General features: G+C 36.8%; 1 protein-coding gene across 1 annotated transcript in view; it reads left to right on the top strand.

Moving 5' to 3' along the window:
- Positions 1 to 8,515: 8,515 nt before the first annotated feature.
- Positions 8,516 to 17,226, top strand: part of LTBP3 (latent transforming growth factor beta binding protein 3) — a gene marked incomplete in the record, with an annotated part of 88,198 nt that continues 79,487 nt past the window's right edge. Inside the window, 1 exon segment of the mRNA XM_072422963.1 lies at positions 8,516 to 9,368. Within this exon segment, the coding sequence (XP_072279064.1) occupies positions 9,125 to 9,368 (244 nt within the window).

Here is a 17,226-nt window from a genome sequence, read left to right on the forward strand (position 1 = left end):
CAATTTTTTTAATAGTGACTATAGTGTGTTCCTTCTTCTGGGCTATAGAGTACTTTTTGTAACCTGTCTGCTACTATTTAAATAATATATCTGGTTTACTGTTTTCATTAATCCTACTCTTGGATGATTACTGATATAGCTACAACCTAATTTCTACAGGTCTGTCTAAGTCAAAACCTGTCTAGTTTATGATCAAGTACCTCATTATCAAACATGAGATAATATTAACATTTTTATGTTATTTTTCCTTTACTCATAACATGATATTTAATTTGTCTTATCACAGGGAGTTTATATGTATTGTTTCCTAAACACACATCAAAAAAACCCTCTCTCTTCTACCTTTTTTTATATAATACTATTACTGGCATTTTCCACAAATATTATATATTAACCAATATATGGAAGTAACCACCTCCTCACTCTGACCCTGATTCATGAAAGCTCTCCAAGGCTGGAGAGAATACACTTTCATCAGTGAAGCTGGGTGATCCAGCAAACCTTGAATGGATCTGGTCCAGGATTCAAAACATCTGCTAGAAAATAGCAAATGATTTTTAAAAATCCATTCCATGTTTTCTGGATCACCCAGTTCACTTCTGAAAGTGTATTCTCTCGAGCCTTGGAGAGCTTTCATAAATCAGGGCCAATATCCTTATGTTTAGGTAAATTTATATTTGTCAATGTTCTTTGAAGTGTTGCATCTCCTGCACTCCTAAAAAGTGGTGTTATTTTTGTAATTATGACAACCAAACATATTGAGTTATTTTGATGCGTATGAAAATATAGTTGTATATTGTAAAACATATACCAAGTATGTTGGCTTCTCTAAGAAGGGCTGTTTAATAGCAACATTTTGCATCATTAAGAACTGCCAGCCTTTTTCCTCGATTAGGTCTGTTAAAGTGGCTGCTATGCTGGCAAAACCTGGGATACCTTTGGTAATATCCTACTATGAAACTAAATGTAAGAGAAAAAGACTGGGGTTTTCGCAGCAAACGTTAAATTGTATTCAATCAGTTATTAGGTGCAAATCACAAGATGATACAGTGAACAATGAATCAAAAGGAAGGCAGCCCCAGAAGAAAAACTTAGGGGTTAATGCCTGTCAACTATACAATAACTGCCTACATGGTTCATAACTGCACTTCCCTGAGCCTGGGAATTGCACGGGGGACGTGGTCCACAGCTCTGGCCGGTGCATCCCCCCAGCGGGGTCCTTCTCCTGACCCTGCTCCAGGTTGCACGGGCCAGAGCAGCGGACCCCCAAAATTTTCTCACGGTCCACCAGTTGACGACCGCTGCCCTAGCAGACTTTACCAGAGGTGTTACCAGATCCACCAGATCCAAAGGGTCAGTGATAGACAGAGGCACCAAGCAGCCTCGGTACAACAGGTGTGGAGAAATATGCTGGTTAGGCGAAGAATGACACCTAAAGGGTTGTGTCACACTCCATTAGAGTAACAGCCAATAAGCAATAAGTTGCAACTTGAACTGGTTCCTAACAATGCCAGCAGGTAGGTTGCCCTGGCGATTTCTGTGGTGCAGTTTCAGAGGATCCGATGCTCTCCATTAGTTTCTCACCAGGAGGAAATTCCCCGGTTGTTGCACACTTCTCTGTTACCCCTGGTAACAGTCTCTTTGGAACTGTATTCTATGGATGCTGGTCTCCTGCTAGGTATCTTTCTGCAGCCAGGCAGCGTTCAATCAGTTTCATTAAATGGTTCACTGTCTTTGAATTGGCATTACTGACCCACTTTGGCTATTTGTGGACCAGAGCTGTCAGAAAGCTATCCATAGCAACGTGCGCTACAATTTGTGGTGCAGAAAAAAGTTTCTGGCTGTAACCACTTTTGAACTAGATGGCAGAGCTCATGCATTTGGAACCTCCGGTATTTCTCAGGTTGGTCTGAACAGAAATGAACTTTTTGGGAACCAATGGGCATTGTGACAGTCGGCTTTTCATAATCGCAGGCAGCCTCTTGGGCCAGATCAAATATGCCTTTGCAATTCACCAGTCAGAAATGGCTGCCTGCTCAGCCTTGGGCCAGTCCTTTTAGAGGGCAGCATGTTCAAAATGTATAGAGGGAACCTTTTACATGGTCATGTGGGATCACCTTTTGCAAAAAATGGCTTGCGCGGACTACCCCAGTGTTGCCAATGGCAACGCGTGAGTCCTCCTGGCCTTGTAAAGACATTTGCTGCAAAACCTCTCAATGTTTGTCTGTCCTTGTTAGCAGCCCAAATTAATGCTGCTGTCTCCTTAGCTTGATAATGCCGGTCCTTTTCTGTAGCTTTTGCTTAGTAAGGTCTGCTTCAAACAATGCTGCTATCTGGGCACTGAATAGTTGGACTGTCTCCTGTTGTACCTCCTGCTGTGTAATATTTGCATTCTGGAGTGTCTGCTGCTGTGCCGTGAGGGCTCTTGATGTCTGGCATTTGTTGGGCTGCAGTTATTTGCGTCAACCACAACATCAGGCCTTCCGTACTCCCAAATGGTTTGCAGGACAGTTAGCTGTACTGTTAATTATGAATATTATCTGCATAAATATGGATAATATATCACCCTATCAATGCACATATATATTCAATAAATGAAGGATCATGCACAAATAATAGCTAGTCACTCAAACAGTTTATTTAGGAAACAAGTTGAAACATAAAATGTGCAGCAATGTTGGTTGATATAAATATAGGAACTTCAATCAACAAAATATAAATGAAAATGTTGTTGTTAGTAGGTAAACCTCTGTAGTAATGGTTAGTACATAATCCTTCGCTTACAACATAGCAAATAATATAGACACATTTAAGACAATGTAAGAATGCATTCAGGAATAGCTACCTGCTAAGATGTAAATGGCTACCCCAGGAGCCTGCTCCCTTCTGGAGAGAGCTCCATAAGAAGAGCTTACCTCAGAGCCTAAGAAAAGAGACCCTCAGAAGAAAAGAGCTCCATTCTCTCAGTTCCTATTTTAATATAGGTAATTCCCATTAGGCCTCGTGGGTGATCATGGATTGGTTACTGGGTGTGATCTGTAGGACACCTATTGGCTGACACATTCCCCTAGCTATGGATTGGTTATTTCAAACTTCAGGAATATACTAGACCTCCCAGCTAATTTCATATAGGAAGCTGGAGGCAAAGCCATCTAATGTAGGTGTCACCCAAAGATGGTCCGGATGGGCCATCACCCCAACCCACGTCTCTAGCTATTTATCCATCTCCTGCTGACTCAGGCTTGATTGGTTTATTACCCTTAAAGGCCCTACTGGTAATCATCATTATTATGGGAACTGTATCAGTTTCCTGGCATCGGATGGTCTGTTTGTCTATTGTCCCTTGTGTGAAGTGGCTGGACAAAGAGGAGAAACAGATCACAAACATACCTTCATGCATTATTTAATTATACTTAATAAAAATCAAACTATTAGGATATGGCCTGGTGTATATATAAGCATTGGAACATTGGGTACTACATGTACACCTATATATACATACACATACATGTACATACATATACACATCTTATACACATAAACAATCTTGGGGTGCAATAGAACTGGTTAGCTTAGTCCATCATTGATGCCACTTACTACCCCCTCCTGCAGTCAATCTTTTGCCTACATCAAACTCTACCAAATGTGAGCTGCTTGGGACATTCAATATTTTTTTGTAGTGCTGCATCTCCTGTACTGCTGAAGAGGTGGTGTTATTTTTGTAAATATGACCACTAAACACATTTAGGTATTTTGATCACCTAAATGAAAGAGGGTCTGCTGTGCTACGGGAAAGCTTTAGGGGAATGGTGGATGGATATTTAAATTAGGACTGAGAGAGTGGGACAGTTAAATAAGGTGGCAAAAAGGTTAGTTAGGGGTCAGACACTAGTGGAGGGTGGATTAGGGATAGTTGGGGGGAGGGTTATGGATCAATGTATGGAGCCCATGTTACAAGCAAACACTGGATTGTGCAATTCTAGTTGTACTGAAAAACAAAAGGATTTGGCAAAAAATGCTGGTAAATGCAGCAATGGTTTAAAGAGCCTGTTTACCAATGTTAGAAGTCAGGCAAACAAAACAGGGCAGTTGGAAGCCTTAATGAGTGAAGAGCATTATGACTTAGTTGGCATTCCTGAATCCTGCCTTTGTTCTTCGCATGACTGGGCTGTCATATTCCTGGACAGATTCAAACGAAAGGGTGGCGGTGTCTGTCTGTATGTGAGAAGTGATCTGAAAATGAATGTGAAAGAAGAAATTGTTGATGGAACAAGCGATGAGGTTGAGGCATTATGGGTGGAGTTGAATGTGGGGTTGAAAAATACACAATTAATTATTGGAGTCTGCTATAGGCCCCCCAGTGCTAAGGAAGAAATAGAAAATCAACTACTAGCACAAATAGAAAAAGCAGCAAAAAGTGAAGTGTTTTAATCATGGGAGATTTCTACTACCCTGACATTGACTGGAATAATGGCACTACAGGAACAGCAAAAGGGAGGAAATTTGTGAATTTCATACAAGAAAATTTTATGGTTAAAGCCCCAAATAGAAATGATACTCTGCTTGACCTAGTTCATTCTAACAATGCAGAGCTTATAACAAATAGGCATATAAAAGAGAATCTGGGTAGCAGTGACCATAATATGATTTAACTTAATGTTAGCTGTAAACAGGAAGCAAAAACAGTAAAGATAAAAAAACATTTAATTTTAAGGTAGCAAATTTTTCGTTATGAAGGGCCGGTCTCTGTAACTTAAACTGGGATACAATATTGTCCTCAAAGAACACAGAACAGAAATGGGAATGTTTCAAGTCTGTTCTACAAAAGCACACTGAAAAATATATCCCAATGGGTAATACGTTTAAGAGGCTAAAATTAAACCATATGTGGCTCACAGCTGATGTTAAAAAAGCCATAAAGAATAAGAAAAGGGCATTCCAAAAATATAAAAATGAAGGATCACCTTTATTGTTTGAAAACTATAAAGAATATAACAAAATATGTATAAAGGAGATAAAATGTGCAAAACTTGCATTGTAAAATAAAAAACAGATTGCAAAGAAAAATAGGGAAAACCCCCAAATTTTTTAAAATATATTAATAGCAAAAAGATCAGACCTGAACATGTGGGCCCCTTAAAGGATGTCTCAGGGTTGGTAACTGGGGATAAAGAAAAGGCAGATTTACTTAACACTTTTTTAGCTCTGTGTACACAAAGGAAAATGGTTATTTCAAAGCCATTATTTCTAGTTTTTAGAGACTCTTCGATCACTGGCATGGTATCGATAGATTGGCGTAATGCCAATGCGGTTCCCATCTTCAAAAAGGGAGCAAAGTCATTACCAGGTAACTACAGACGGTTAGTTTAACATCTTTAGTTGTAAAGGTCCTTGAGGGTTTGATAAAGAACCACATAGAGGAGTTTTTGTTAGAAAATAGTATTATAAATGATAGTCAGCATGGCTTCAAGAAAGACCGAAGTTGTCAAACAAATTTACTCTCTTTTTAGGAAGTAAGTATACAGGTAGACAGTGGAGTAGCATTTGATTAGTGTACTTGGACTTTGCTAAAGCATTTGACACATTACCCCACAGATGGGAAATATGCAAGTTAGGGTCAAAAGGTTTAGAAAAGTAAACACCGCATCCAAAGAGTTGTAATTATGGATTCATACATTGAATGGTCTAAGGTTATTAGTGGTGTAGCCCAGGGTTCAGTGTTGGGACCTTTACTGTTTAACATTTTTATAAATTATATAAAGTTTGAGATTAAAAGTACAATTTCTGTGTTTGCAAATGACACCAAACTATGTAATGGAAGTCCATACAGGATGTCTATATTCTACAAGCAGACCTGGATGTACTGGGCAGCAAAGTGGCAAATGACATTCAATATAAATAAATGTAAAGGTATGCACTTGGGAGCTAACAACATGCATGCTTCATACTGTCTAGGGGGAATACATATGGGGGAGTCAGAAATGGAAAAGGATCTGGGGGTTCTAGTTCTGGATCAAAGACTAAATAACAGCATGCAATGCCAAGCTGCAATATCTAAAGCTAGTTAAGTACTTTCTTGTATTAAAAGAGGAATAGAGAGAGATGGAGACCTAATCCTGCCCCTGTACAAAGCATTGGTCAGACCACATCTGGAATATGCAGTCCAGTTTTGGGCACCCGTTCACAAAAAGGACATTGTGGAATTGGCGATAGTGCAGAGAAGGGCAACTAAACTAATAAACGGAATGGAGGAGTTTAGCTTTCAGGAGAGATTAGCTATTCTCTCTTGAGAAGAGAAGTTTAAGGGGGGAAATGATCACCCTGTAAAAATTTATAAATGGTCCATATAGAGAACTCCCTTCCCAATTACACTGGGGAACAATTTCAAACAAATTTTTTGTTGACTTCAATTTTTAAGCCTATATACACCAAAAAAGGTATGTTGATTCTGAAAGTACAGTTAGTTATCTTCTATCACGTCAGGTTTTTTTCTCTACTGCTTATATTATTGTGATTACTGTAGTATGAATTTGTATGGCTATTCATTTACACACAACACAGTGTGGTCAGAGGTTGTGCGCTGCTTTACGTAGCGAATAAGCATAATTGATTTTTGCGTCTTAACAACCTTGATTAATTTTGTTATATCTGTGGCAGTTTCACTATTCCCAGTCAAAGGGCGAACATCAGCACATTTGTAGAGCAAGCCTATTTGGCATATTTCAAAGTTAAACTTGGTAATCAAGATAAGTCTTGGGCCCCTAATAAGCTGTGCAAACAGTGTGTCAAGTGTTTATGGATGTGGACAAAGGGAACACGTTATAAGATGCTATTTGGTATACCTATGGTTTGGCGAGACCCAGGAGATCATTTCAGTGACTGGTACTTTTGTATAGTGAAAACTTCAGAATATAACAAGAAAAATAAATGTAACATGGAGTATCCTAGTCTACCATTAGCTATACGCCCAGTGGCACATTCAGATGAAATCACAGAGCTGGTTTTCGTTACACTACCCTCTCTTGACGAACATGATTATGGTGATGAACTAGGTGACAACAATGATGAAGAATGGAAGGGAACTTTGTTCGTAAGGGATTTGATCAGCATGAGTTGAGTGATTTGGCATGTGATTTGGGACTATTGAAGAAGGCTTCAGAACTTCTAGCATCAAGACTGTGTGACAAAAACTTCCTTGAAAAAGGAACAAAGGTATCGTACTTTCGAACCAGAGTACTCTGCAGTACTTTAGAACTGACAATGGCTTTGTGTATTGCCATAACATACCTGGTTTAATGGAGAAATTGGGAATTCCAATCTATAACTCAACTGAATGATGACTATTCATCGATAGCTCAAAGAGGAGCTTAAAGTGTGTCCTCCTTCACAATGGCAATAAATTTGGGTCAGTCCCAATTAGCCATTAAGTTTCTCTTCGTGAAGAATATGCAGACATAAAGAGAGTCATTGGGGTTGTTTTAATATCATCAACACAATTGTCGTCATCTGTGTTGACCTTTAAATGGTATGCTTTTCCACAAAGTCCAAAAATTTTTTATTTCTGTTGAAACCCCCATGAATATCATCTTGAAATACATTTCATGAATGTTTTGGTAACTACAGTTTTATAAATGTAACTGGTAATTGCTGGTGAATTGTGTTATTATTGAACTTCCCTAAACCACAAAGGATGTGTGGGAAAACCCTGACATAGTAGTATGACTCTTGTCTGCAAAGTGATGTAAGTAACAAAAGAAACGACTTTTGTTGATTCAAATACGACAATGTTATTTTACAGTGTTTTAAATCAAAAGTTTACTGTCATAACTAGCATTTTTTCTACATTATTTTTACATTTAAGTAAGCTATCCAGCTACTTTAAAATCCAGGTGTTTTTACAAATTACATATTTTACAACACAACACAAGTGGGTAATTGTAGATAAATAACAGAAAATCCACAAAACAGTTATTCCTGTGCGTAATGGTAATCTTTTATACTACATGTCCTGCAGTCTATCTACTTTATACACAGTTGGTTAAATTCTCAAAAAAAAAAAAAATTGGAATGACATCAGCAAAAAGGCATTTTAGTTAGTCTACTTTTCTCCAACTTTTCCTGAGTGTGTGGACTATATTCCAAACAGTTGTACTGTCTGTTATACTTAAAGCACTAAATAGTCTTGTAGTTTTCATTACTGTTTTAATATTCAAATAATTCCTAATTCTGTCACATAACTTTTCATTTCTGTGTAGCACAAAATACAGAACAGTTAAAAGTTCAAGTTCATTGCTTTTGCTGTGTCTGCATCTATAATCCAGCCTAGTCTCTTTTGTTTCAGATCCTTCTCTCTGCTTTTTTGTTTCAGTGTTTTTTTTTTCCAGTCATTTAGCTGTGCGTATAACTTTTTTTTGTTCTTTGCCTTTTTCCAGTCTACTCCCACTTTCTCTGTCTGTTTCTCCTCCCCTGCCTGCCTCTCTCACTCCCTCACTCCCCCTCCTCCATCTTCCTGTTTTCTCACTCCCTGTTTCTTCCCTGGCTGCTCTCAAGACATTACTCTCATCCGGAAAACTTTCTTCCTAAAGCTTTCAGAGCCTCCAGCTAACAGTGACTGTCACTGTCTACCACTATTTGTAACTGCTTCCTCTTTTTCTTCTTTCCTGAAGTCTCCAGGTTCAAACATCTTTTTTATACTATTATTTCTTTACACTTTTATTTGCTTCTCTTTCAGTATGTAACTTTAACTGATTCATCTTTTCAACACACAAAGTGAGAGGTGAGAGGCACACATGCATGCAGTTGTGGAGGACAGATGGATACAGGTATAAGGGTAAACCTACTCTAAATCATCGATAGCACCCATAAAAGGTGTATACATTTTATTTTTTTGTTATATATTTATTATTATATATTTATAAGCGGACACACAAGGTGTCTCTTAGTAGAAGAAACCCGCTTTCAAAATTTTTGTTATTGCTATTGTTGAAATTTTTTTGCACATCATCCTATGATAATGCTCCGCACATGCAATGACAACTAGTGACTCCAGGCCACAACCTATAAAAAAAAGCATACCTTTATCCATATTCGCACACACAGAGGTGAAGGATCCCATGAGATCAGCATGACTTTTGCACGCTTTTGTATTTCTTTTCTTCTCTCTGTCCTCTATATGGGGACATTTTTCTCCCATCTTTCTTTATCAGCTACACGTGAGAGCTTCAAGGTGGTCTTTGCCCCTGTCGTGTGTAAAAGGACATGTCATAAAGGCTATTGTCATAATGTTTGCAAGCCGGGGAGCAACATGACGCTTATTGCTGAGAATGGAGGCTCAACAGACACACTCACAGGATCTGGATTTCGAGTGGGTGAGTTTTTTTCTGCAGACATAGACAGTTGGCACTTGGCAGCTATGGACCGGTTTTCTGTGGGAGCAAAGAAAGTAAAATGTGTTGGCAAGTTTTTGAGATAATGACACGGGCATGAGAATATAACTGCCTTAAATACTAGGGTGATTTTAAAGTGTACCTATACCCAAATCATAATAATGGATGACAGGGAAAGGATAGATCCTTTTCAGGTAAACTCTTAAGAGAGATGTTTATTTTGGGGACAAAATCGGTGTTGCTAGACGATTTGAATAGTAAAATATAATAGTAAGAACAGGCCCTAAATCCTGACGAGTTTTAATCCATCTCTATTCTATCCAAAGCTAAATATTTTGGATATTGATCAACTTCAACTTATTCACACTGTAGCTGGTGGTAAAGCGGAATTATTGGTGTCTGTGTCACTGGGGTTTATTTGCTAAAAGAATATAAGCTGTTCACTTAGCAATGTAAGTTATCGCCTTCCATGGAATATATTTACCTTAGCTTAGTGAATAAGGTAGAGCTCTGCTGACTTCAACCATCCAATCATCTTTTTTTTGGATTTCCCTGCACTTGATTAGATATTTTTGCATAGTAAATTTTCACTGCATTTACTAGCTAAATGAAATATCACTTTATTCCTTTTAGGTAATCAGTTCAAAATCATTTTGGCTTTTGATACACTTTACTACAGGCAAAAATTGTCTTTTACTTTTATCATCCTGTTAGCAGATAATGATGGATTATTCCTAATAAAACAAGGTTAAAAAATACACAGATTATTTCTTACAATAGTACTAAGGAAACAGAATAGATTTAGCTCTTCTATAGTGGTTTAGAAGAAGTAGGAATTCCCCCCTCCCTAGGTGTTGGAATTTTGTAGAAAAATGATGCATCAATGACAATGCAAACAATGTCTGCCCTGCTTGGAAAGGGAACAGTTTTACGTAAATGCATAAAAAATATTGTAGTCATTAGGCATACATACTGATTTGAAAGCTAGTTTGGGTTGCAATTTTAAATGAGTAAAAAAGGTTTTAGATAATTATGTCTTTTCATATTTAACAGTCAAACATGTTATTTTTTAGTAGCCGAATAAAAACATAAATCAACACACTATCAAATTTTTATTGTAAAGTAAACTTCAAGAAAACACAAAAGCAAGTATGTACAATAAAATAACAATAAGACAGGAAAATAGTGACAAATTACCAAACCAAGCATTTATTATACCACGTCTATGAAAAATCCCAGGCAAGTACAGGCGTAGGCCCTGAGCTTGCACAGTCTCTCCAAGACAACCTTTTTGGACAGTTAAAACCACATTGGTACAAAACCTATGCAAAGCAATCGGCACATCCAAAATGGCAAGATGTGACTTAACTACTTTGAAAAGCCCAAAACAAAGATAAGCAATCAACAAACTAAAAGCTATAGAGGGAAAGCGCAAAGTTTTTTTTTATAACTCACTCACTTTATAACTCACTAACTCACTTTATAACTCATACTCTAATCGTATTGCAGGTAGTCCCCGAGTTAAGGACGTCTGACATACAGAGGACTCCTAGATATGAATGTGGCTTCCCTGCTCGCTCATGTGCAGGACGAAGGCTTGATAGGGGGGAGGGGGGCGGTTTGCATGACTTGCAGATGAAATCTTTTGCTTAACACAGTTGAGGTTGTGGGTGATCTTAAGAGCTGAGCTGATATGTAACATCTTGTAACTCTTTAATGACTAAGACAAACTCTGCAGTTGTTGCTTTTTGCATATCAAAGCACAGCTTGCTCCAGAAGTTAATGAATGTATAAGCTCCATAAAGTTGTTTTTTTTTTTTGCTTTGTTTGTGATTGACTCACAATGAGGATTTTATACAGTAACACCATTCTGCCTAATATTATGTTGAGACAAAACTGTACTAATTGCATTTATCAAAATAATGTACCTGTTCCGACTTACATACAAATTTAACTTAAGAACAAACCTACAGTCCCTATCTCGTATGTAACTCGGGGACTACCTGTATAGTAAATACAAAAGTCAGAGACCAACCTTATAGTATAGCAAATGAGGGATTGTACATTGCTGAACAGAAGGGTGGGGAAGAAAGGCTATAAAGAAAATACAAGCTGTTTTAAACACTAAAATTAATTCAAAAGTCAAATTCATAAAACCTTCAAAAATACATGAGATATTCGATTCCAACAGGCAGTAAATACTCTCCTTGCTCTTCTCTAGAGATAGAGCTTCTGTATCTGTAATCTTAGTATCCAAACATTTTGGGTGCATTGGATAGCCAGTGGAGGCAAACAAAATACAAACAACACAACAGGTGGAGGCTATAAGTTCTTGAATAGTGTAAATAAATGTGTTTTTTTTAAAGATGTTATTAAAGATTTATTAGAGTGAAATACACTTTTGAAAAAGCAACTTAGGACATGTCTGACCATTATTATAAACTTGGATTAATTTTCTCCAGTTGACAGTTTTCTTCTCTCCCTCACTTCGTCACAACGTTTGCCATTTTCACAGTAGCTGCGTCTTCTCCTGCCATTTTTCTTCTTAGGGTGGCCAGTGACAATGCAACTCAAATGTCCTGAAGTATACACTGCACTGTGCATGTTCTGTAAATAAGTTGATTTACAAAAGGAGTGAAAAATCTTCATTTGAAAAAAATGTACATCACTACAGTAAGAAATGAATACGAATTTGCTTTAAACATTGTTGGATATTTTAAGTAAATAATTATCACAACTTCTGAGCCCAGATGCTCAACTTTTTTATAAATCAGCCCCACTGTCTTGTCAATCAGATACCTCTACTTACCTGCATAATTTTTGTTTTTTGACTGCGGTTTCACCTTATTCTAGTCTGCCCTTTTAAACCAGTTTGTATTTAGCATCTTAAAATATTTTGTTTAGCCAAATAGATTACAAATGAACCTGAGACATTTATAAATGCATAAATTGACACAGCGTTAAACGTCTTTTTGTGAAAACAATGAGTAATACTCGATTTGGGTTTTTTGTACAACAAACCTCAGACTGGAGGAGGGAGAATCATCACAAGAAGCCGGTTGTGTGGTAGTGCAAGGGACATGCTGATAAAAGGTGCAAACAGAGTAACCAATAGATCAGCTTATCATTGCTTTTTTTTTTTATTTAATTTTTATTGAGATACAACTTGGTTCATACATACACAACATGCAAATAAAACAACAAATGTAATAGTACTTACATGACATAGATGTCATTATATGATGAACAAAGAAAATTATCAAAAACCCTTAGCATTTTGGTTTTATTTTAACTTTAAAGGGCATGAAAGGGGTATGCAGATAGAAAGAAAAGAAAAGTAGTTAGGTGTAGTATAGACAGGTAAGGAGTTAGAAGGGGGGGTAATAGGGTCTAGGCAATTACACTGCAAATTATCCACTGCTGACCTGTTCTTTATATGGCATGTCCTGCATTGTCTGAGGTTGACAGCTCTTAGTTAACCTGTGTTTGGTGTAGTAGTGAACTGTAATCTGAGATAGTGCTAAACTAGATCCATTAGAACCAAGTCTGCGTGATTTTTTCAGCTTTTTCAGTTCCAGAGGTCATCATTTTCTCCATGCTGTGAATGTCTGCCACTCTCCTCATCCATTGGTTAGTGGTCAGAGGCATTGTCAAGCTTCCAACATGACGATATACACATCTTTGCGGCATTTAGTTGGTGCAAAAGAGAGCATTTGTATTTCTTCTTGGTCATTTTAGAAATATGGAGAAGTGCCAGCCTAGATTTTCCTTTTATGTCAACATCTGTAAGTTTTACATATTATATCAGCTATATTGTTTCAGAAAGTAGCCAAGGCTGGGCAGTCCCCAAAAATAGAATTTTGCTAACTTGGTTGGTGTTCTATACCATGGAGTGATTAATTTGTAGTTTATCTCTTGGTATTTATTACTGATAGAGGTCTTGTAGCCAAAGTAAAGCATCATGTCTAAGTCTTACTCCCATTGTGTAATGGGGGTCTGTGCAGCAAGCAGTGTTTGATAAGCATAAGATATTGTGCCTCTTAGCGACCCTTGGGATATACAAAATTATTCCAAGGGTAGGAGTGGGCGACAAAATTGATTCGATGGTGGGAGTGACCTAGGTAGCCAAAACTTTATCTGTTTGCAAAACTTAGATTGGGGCACAGGACCCATCTCAAATAAAATGCATTCCTCGGAAATTGTCTTGGTTGTTCCAGGAACGAAAAATAGGGTCTGAGGTTCCAGAAAGAAAATCTGGATGTCCCAGTATAGGAGATAATAGAGATAAATAGGTGTCAGAAATTTGGGACTTGAAATAGAAAGAGTACTGTTAAAGTGGTTCCTATCAAAGGATGTTTTAACATACTAGTTATGACAGTAGTGGGAGCCCGTGCCAAAGATTCAATTGGGGTTGTGGATATTGCGTCCCCCAATTGAATCCCAAGCTTTGACCTCTTGGTTGTGCACCAGTTTATTAGTCTTGCTAGGTGTACTGCTTGTTGATGTTGAAAACAGGACCAGAAAATGCTATACCTTCTCTCGTTTTAGGTAATCTGAATGTTTTCATACATATTCTTGGTGTGTCTGGATGCCAGATAAATTTTATGAATTATGACCTAAATTTAGATAAAAAATGTGGTTGTATGCAAATAGGTAAGGCTTGTAATGGATAAAGACATGACAATAATTTTTAGAATGTTACATCCCCTAAACCAGGTAAAAGCTAACTGTTTCCATTTTTGGAGACCCTTTTGGATATTGTTAGGAACAGGAATAAAATTTAATTCAACAACATGCAATAGTTTTGCTGGAATCTGGGTGCCTAAGTATCTGATGGAAGATGGTGCCCACTTAAATGAAAAACTTGGTGACAGTGTTCTCTTAACCAGTTTAGATAGAGAAACATTTAGGGCTTCGGATTTCTGTAGGTTATTTTTAAAATTAGACAATTCGGCGAAGTGTCTGAGCTCTAATAGAAGGTTTTGGAAGCGGCGTTATAGGAGATGATATGTAGAATCACAGGTCATCTGCATACGCTGCTGAGATCAGCTTATCATTGTTAAGCTTCCTTTTGTATTGTCTAATCACAGGCTGGAGGAAGCAAAGGACCTGTAAGTGTTACTAAACTGTAGTCCAGAAAAAATCATATTTTCTCCTCAACCAGACAGAGCTGTGTTCTGGCAGAAAGACAAATCATTTGGCAGGTACAGATCCTTTAAAAGTATTTCATGTGTTTATTTATCTGTCTGGAGTTCAGCTTTAAACACATCCACCCACATTCTGTAAATAAACATAATTCTAGCACGTTTACTATGCTGGGAGGATACTCATTAACCTTTCTAGTATAGTATAATATGTATTTAAAAAAAAAATTAAACATTTTTTTTTTAAATATATAGATTTTTTTAATTTATTCAATTTATTATTTTTACATGATTTTGTGTTTCAAACTTTATTATACTCATACTATTATATTATACTGTAAAATAAATTTTCATGAAAAACAATGTACCGCTTTTAGACATATAAAACCGTAAAGAAATGAACCGCTAGGGAGGTTAAAGTCCATCACTTGCAACAGCTTCCAGAGATCACATTAGTCACACGGAAGGAGATGTAGACTGCTCTAGGGCAGGGCTGGTTTTATATAAATTGGGTTAGAAAAGATAATTATTCTGTCCCTCTGACATGACATGGTTCATAGGGTATGGAATACACTATTGTATTTTTTTATGTCTTTCTTTTTTTTTTAAATCACTTAACAGTTAAAGATACATTTTGCAAGGTTCATTGAAAGATGTTATTGAGCAGATTATTTTGTACCTTAAAGTCTCTTATGGTGGAGAATATTGTATTGTAGCCTATTAGATTATCATTTACTTGAATAAGTAAACATAATTACATTTTACCATAAAACTCCACATGTTTTTACATTGGGGGATGGGTGGGGAAAAGACGGGTGGGGTCCTGAGACCTAAATTAACCTTGGCTCCTGGGCAGTTGCCTGGTTTGCTCACCCAAAACGGCAATCCGCAGAAAAGGAAGTGGAAGATTTGATCAACAACTTCTACAATTTAAATTCTGGGTGAAGGTAAAGCTGAACTAAATGCTGATATCATTTTTAAGACCGAAGAGACTGTAAGATATTTGTAAAATAAACTTTTCAATTTTCACTATATGCCTCATTTTAGATATAGTGACATACATACTTTCTAGTTTTTACTGTGCAAAGCAGAAAGATCAAAGTTGGTAAGAGTGGCTGCAGGGTGTGCTGCATTGCTTTTTGAAGATATAATAGCACCCTACCATATAGCCTGGCCTAGGTAATGCCATCTTATCTGCTGGTCCCCAGTTCTGTGCACTTCAATTAGAGCTGTCAAAACAGCAGACAGGTGTCCCAGGAGATCAGGTTCTATCTATCCCTAATCTACTTGGGTCAGTAGTAGATTAATAGACCCCTATATCACCATGGCAGGCATGTGACACCACTATCCATCTAACATTCATGGAATACCAGGCTTGTGATGGCTGTACATAGAAAAAAAGTAAAAAACAATTTTTAAAAAGGTGAATAAATTCTAGAAAGGAATTATTAAATATTTAAAAAAAAACAAGGGGCCCCCCCATACATAAGTTTTGAAGACACTAATTAGGACTATTAGATATTGGATATCACCTGATACAGTAAAATAATATGTTTAGGGTTATCATTATAGTTTCTGATTTTGTGGAACGTAATGGTTTTTAATGCATCACCTATTTACAGCTCAGGGTAACTTTATTTTTTGCACTTGTTGACCATATTATTTATTTACTTGTTATTTATCTATTTTATGCAACCTATGGCCCTGCTTTACATTATCATCCTTTCAAACCAGTGATATACAGTCATTGTATTTTGAAAATGCCTAATCTAGAAATGTAAAATTATATGCACTTGCTTATCAACTATCTAGTGCTGATATAAGTGCCTAAACCCACATATTTTAGTTTATGGTATTCAAGATAATTAGGTGAAAATAGTTTGGTGAAAATATTTGAATAGTATTAATTACAGAAACTATATTACATATAAACAAGCTAAAACTGCATTTTCCACATATTTGTCTGTTGCTCTGCCTCTTATAAAAAAAATCTTTTTCTAAAAACAAATTTCTGAATTCCCTTCCGAAAAACAAGTGTTATTAATATTTTGGTACAAAGAATTTAAAAAGTTATTGGTGAGTAAACTGATCAAGGTTTTGATAAACTCTAGATGTGAAAGGGATACGTTTTTTTTTCTTCAATGTTTGCCTTCAGTGTCACAGACTAATATTTTTAAGCCCATAAAAAGTGTTATGGTAAGAAAAGTTTTATGGTTCTCTCATGACAATTCTTGTTGTTGAGTTTTCTTTCTTTGTACTCTTTTGAACTCAAAAATTATCCTTTTTGATGGTGCACAAAATGGATTGCATGATGAAGGTATGGTTGTAGTTTTAGTGTGATATGTTTGTTCTTTTTTTTTTTTTAGATTATTCAGTGTGTTCAATTCAAGACAGTATTTTGCTTGCATTAGTGCCAGCTATACAAACTATGGATCTTTGGAGTACAGGGGGTACATACAAGTTTAAATTATGTAAATTTTGTTTTAGTTTTTTGGTACCTGAATCACACATTTGTGTTCTTTAAGCCTAGCCTAAGCAAGACTGGACCATTGTTTGCTTTTACTGTTTGATATTTTGCACAACTTTTCCCCAAATGTGATTGTAAATCAAAAGGGACTCAAATTGCATGTGAATGTGTATCTACAGCGGGTTACAAGTGTCACAATGTTTTTGCATTTAATGTCAACACATAATAA

This window comes from Pyxicephalus adspersus, chromosome 9, assembly GCF_032062135.1.
Source record: "Pyxicephalus adspersus chromosome 9, UCB_Pads_2.0, whole genome shotgun sequence".
In the NCBI taxonomy this organism is placed as follows: domain Eukaryota; kingdom Metazoa; phylum Chordata; class Amphibia; order Anura; family Pyxicephalidae; genus Pyxicephalus; species Pyxicephalus adspersus.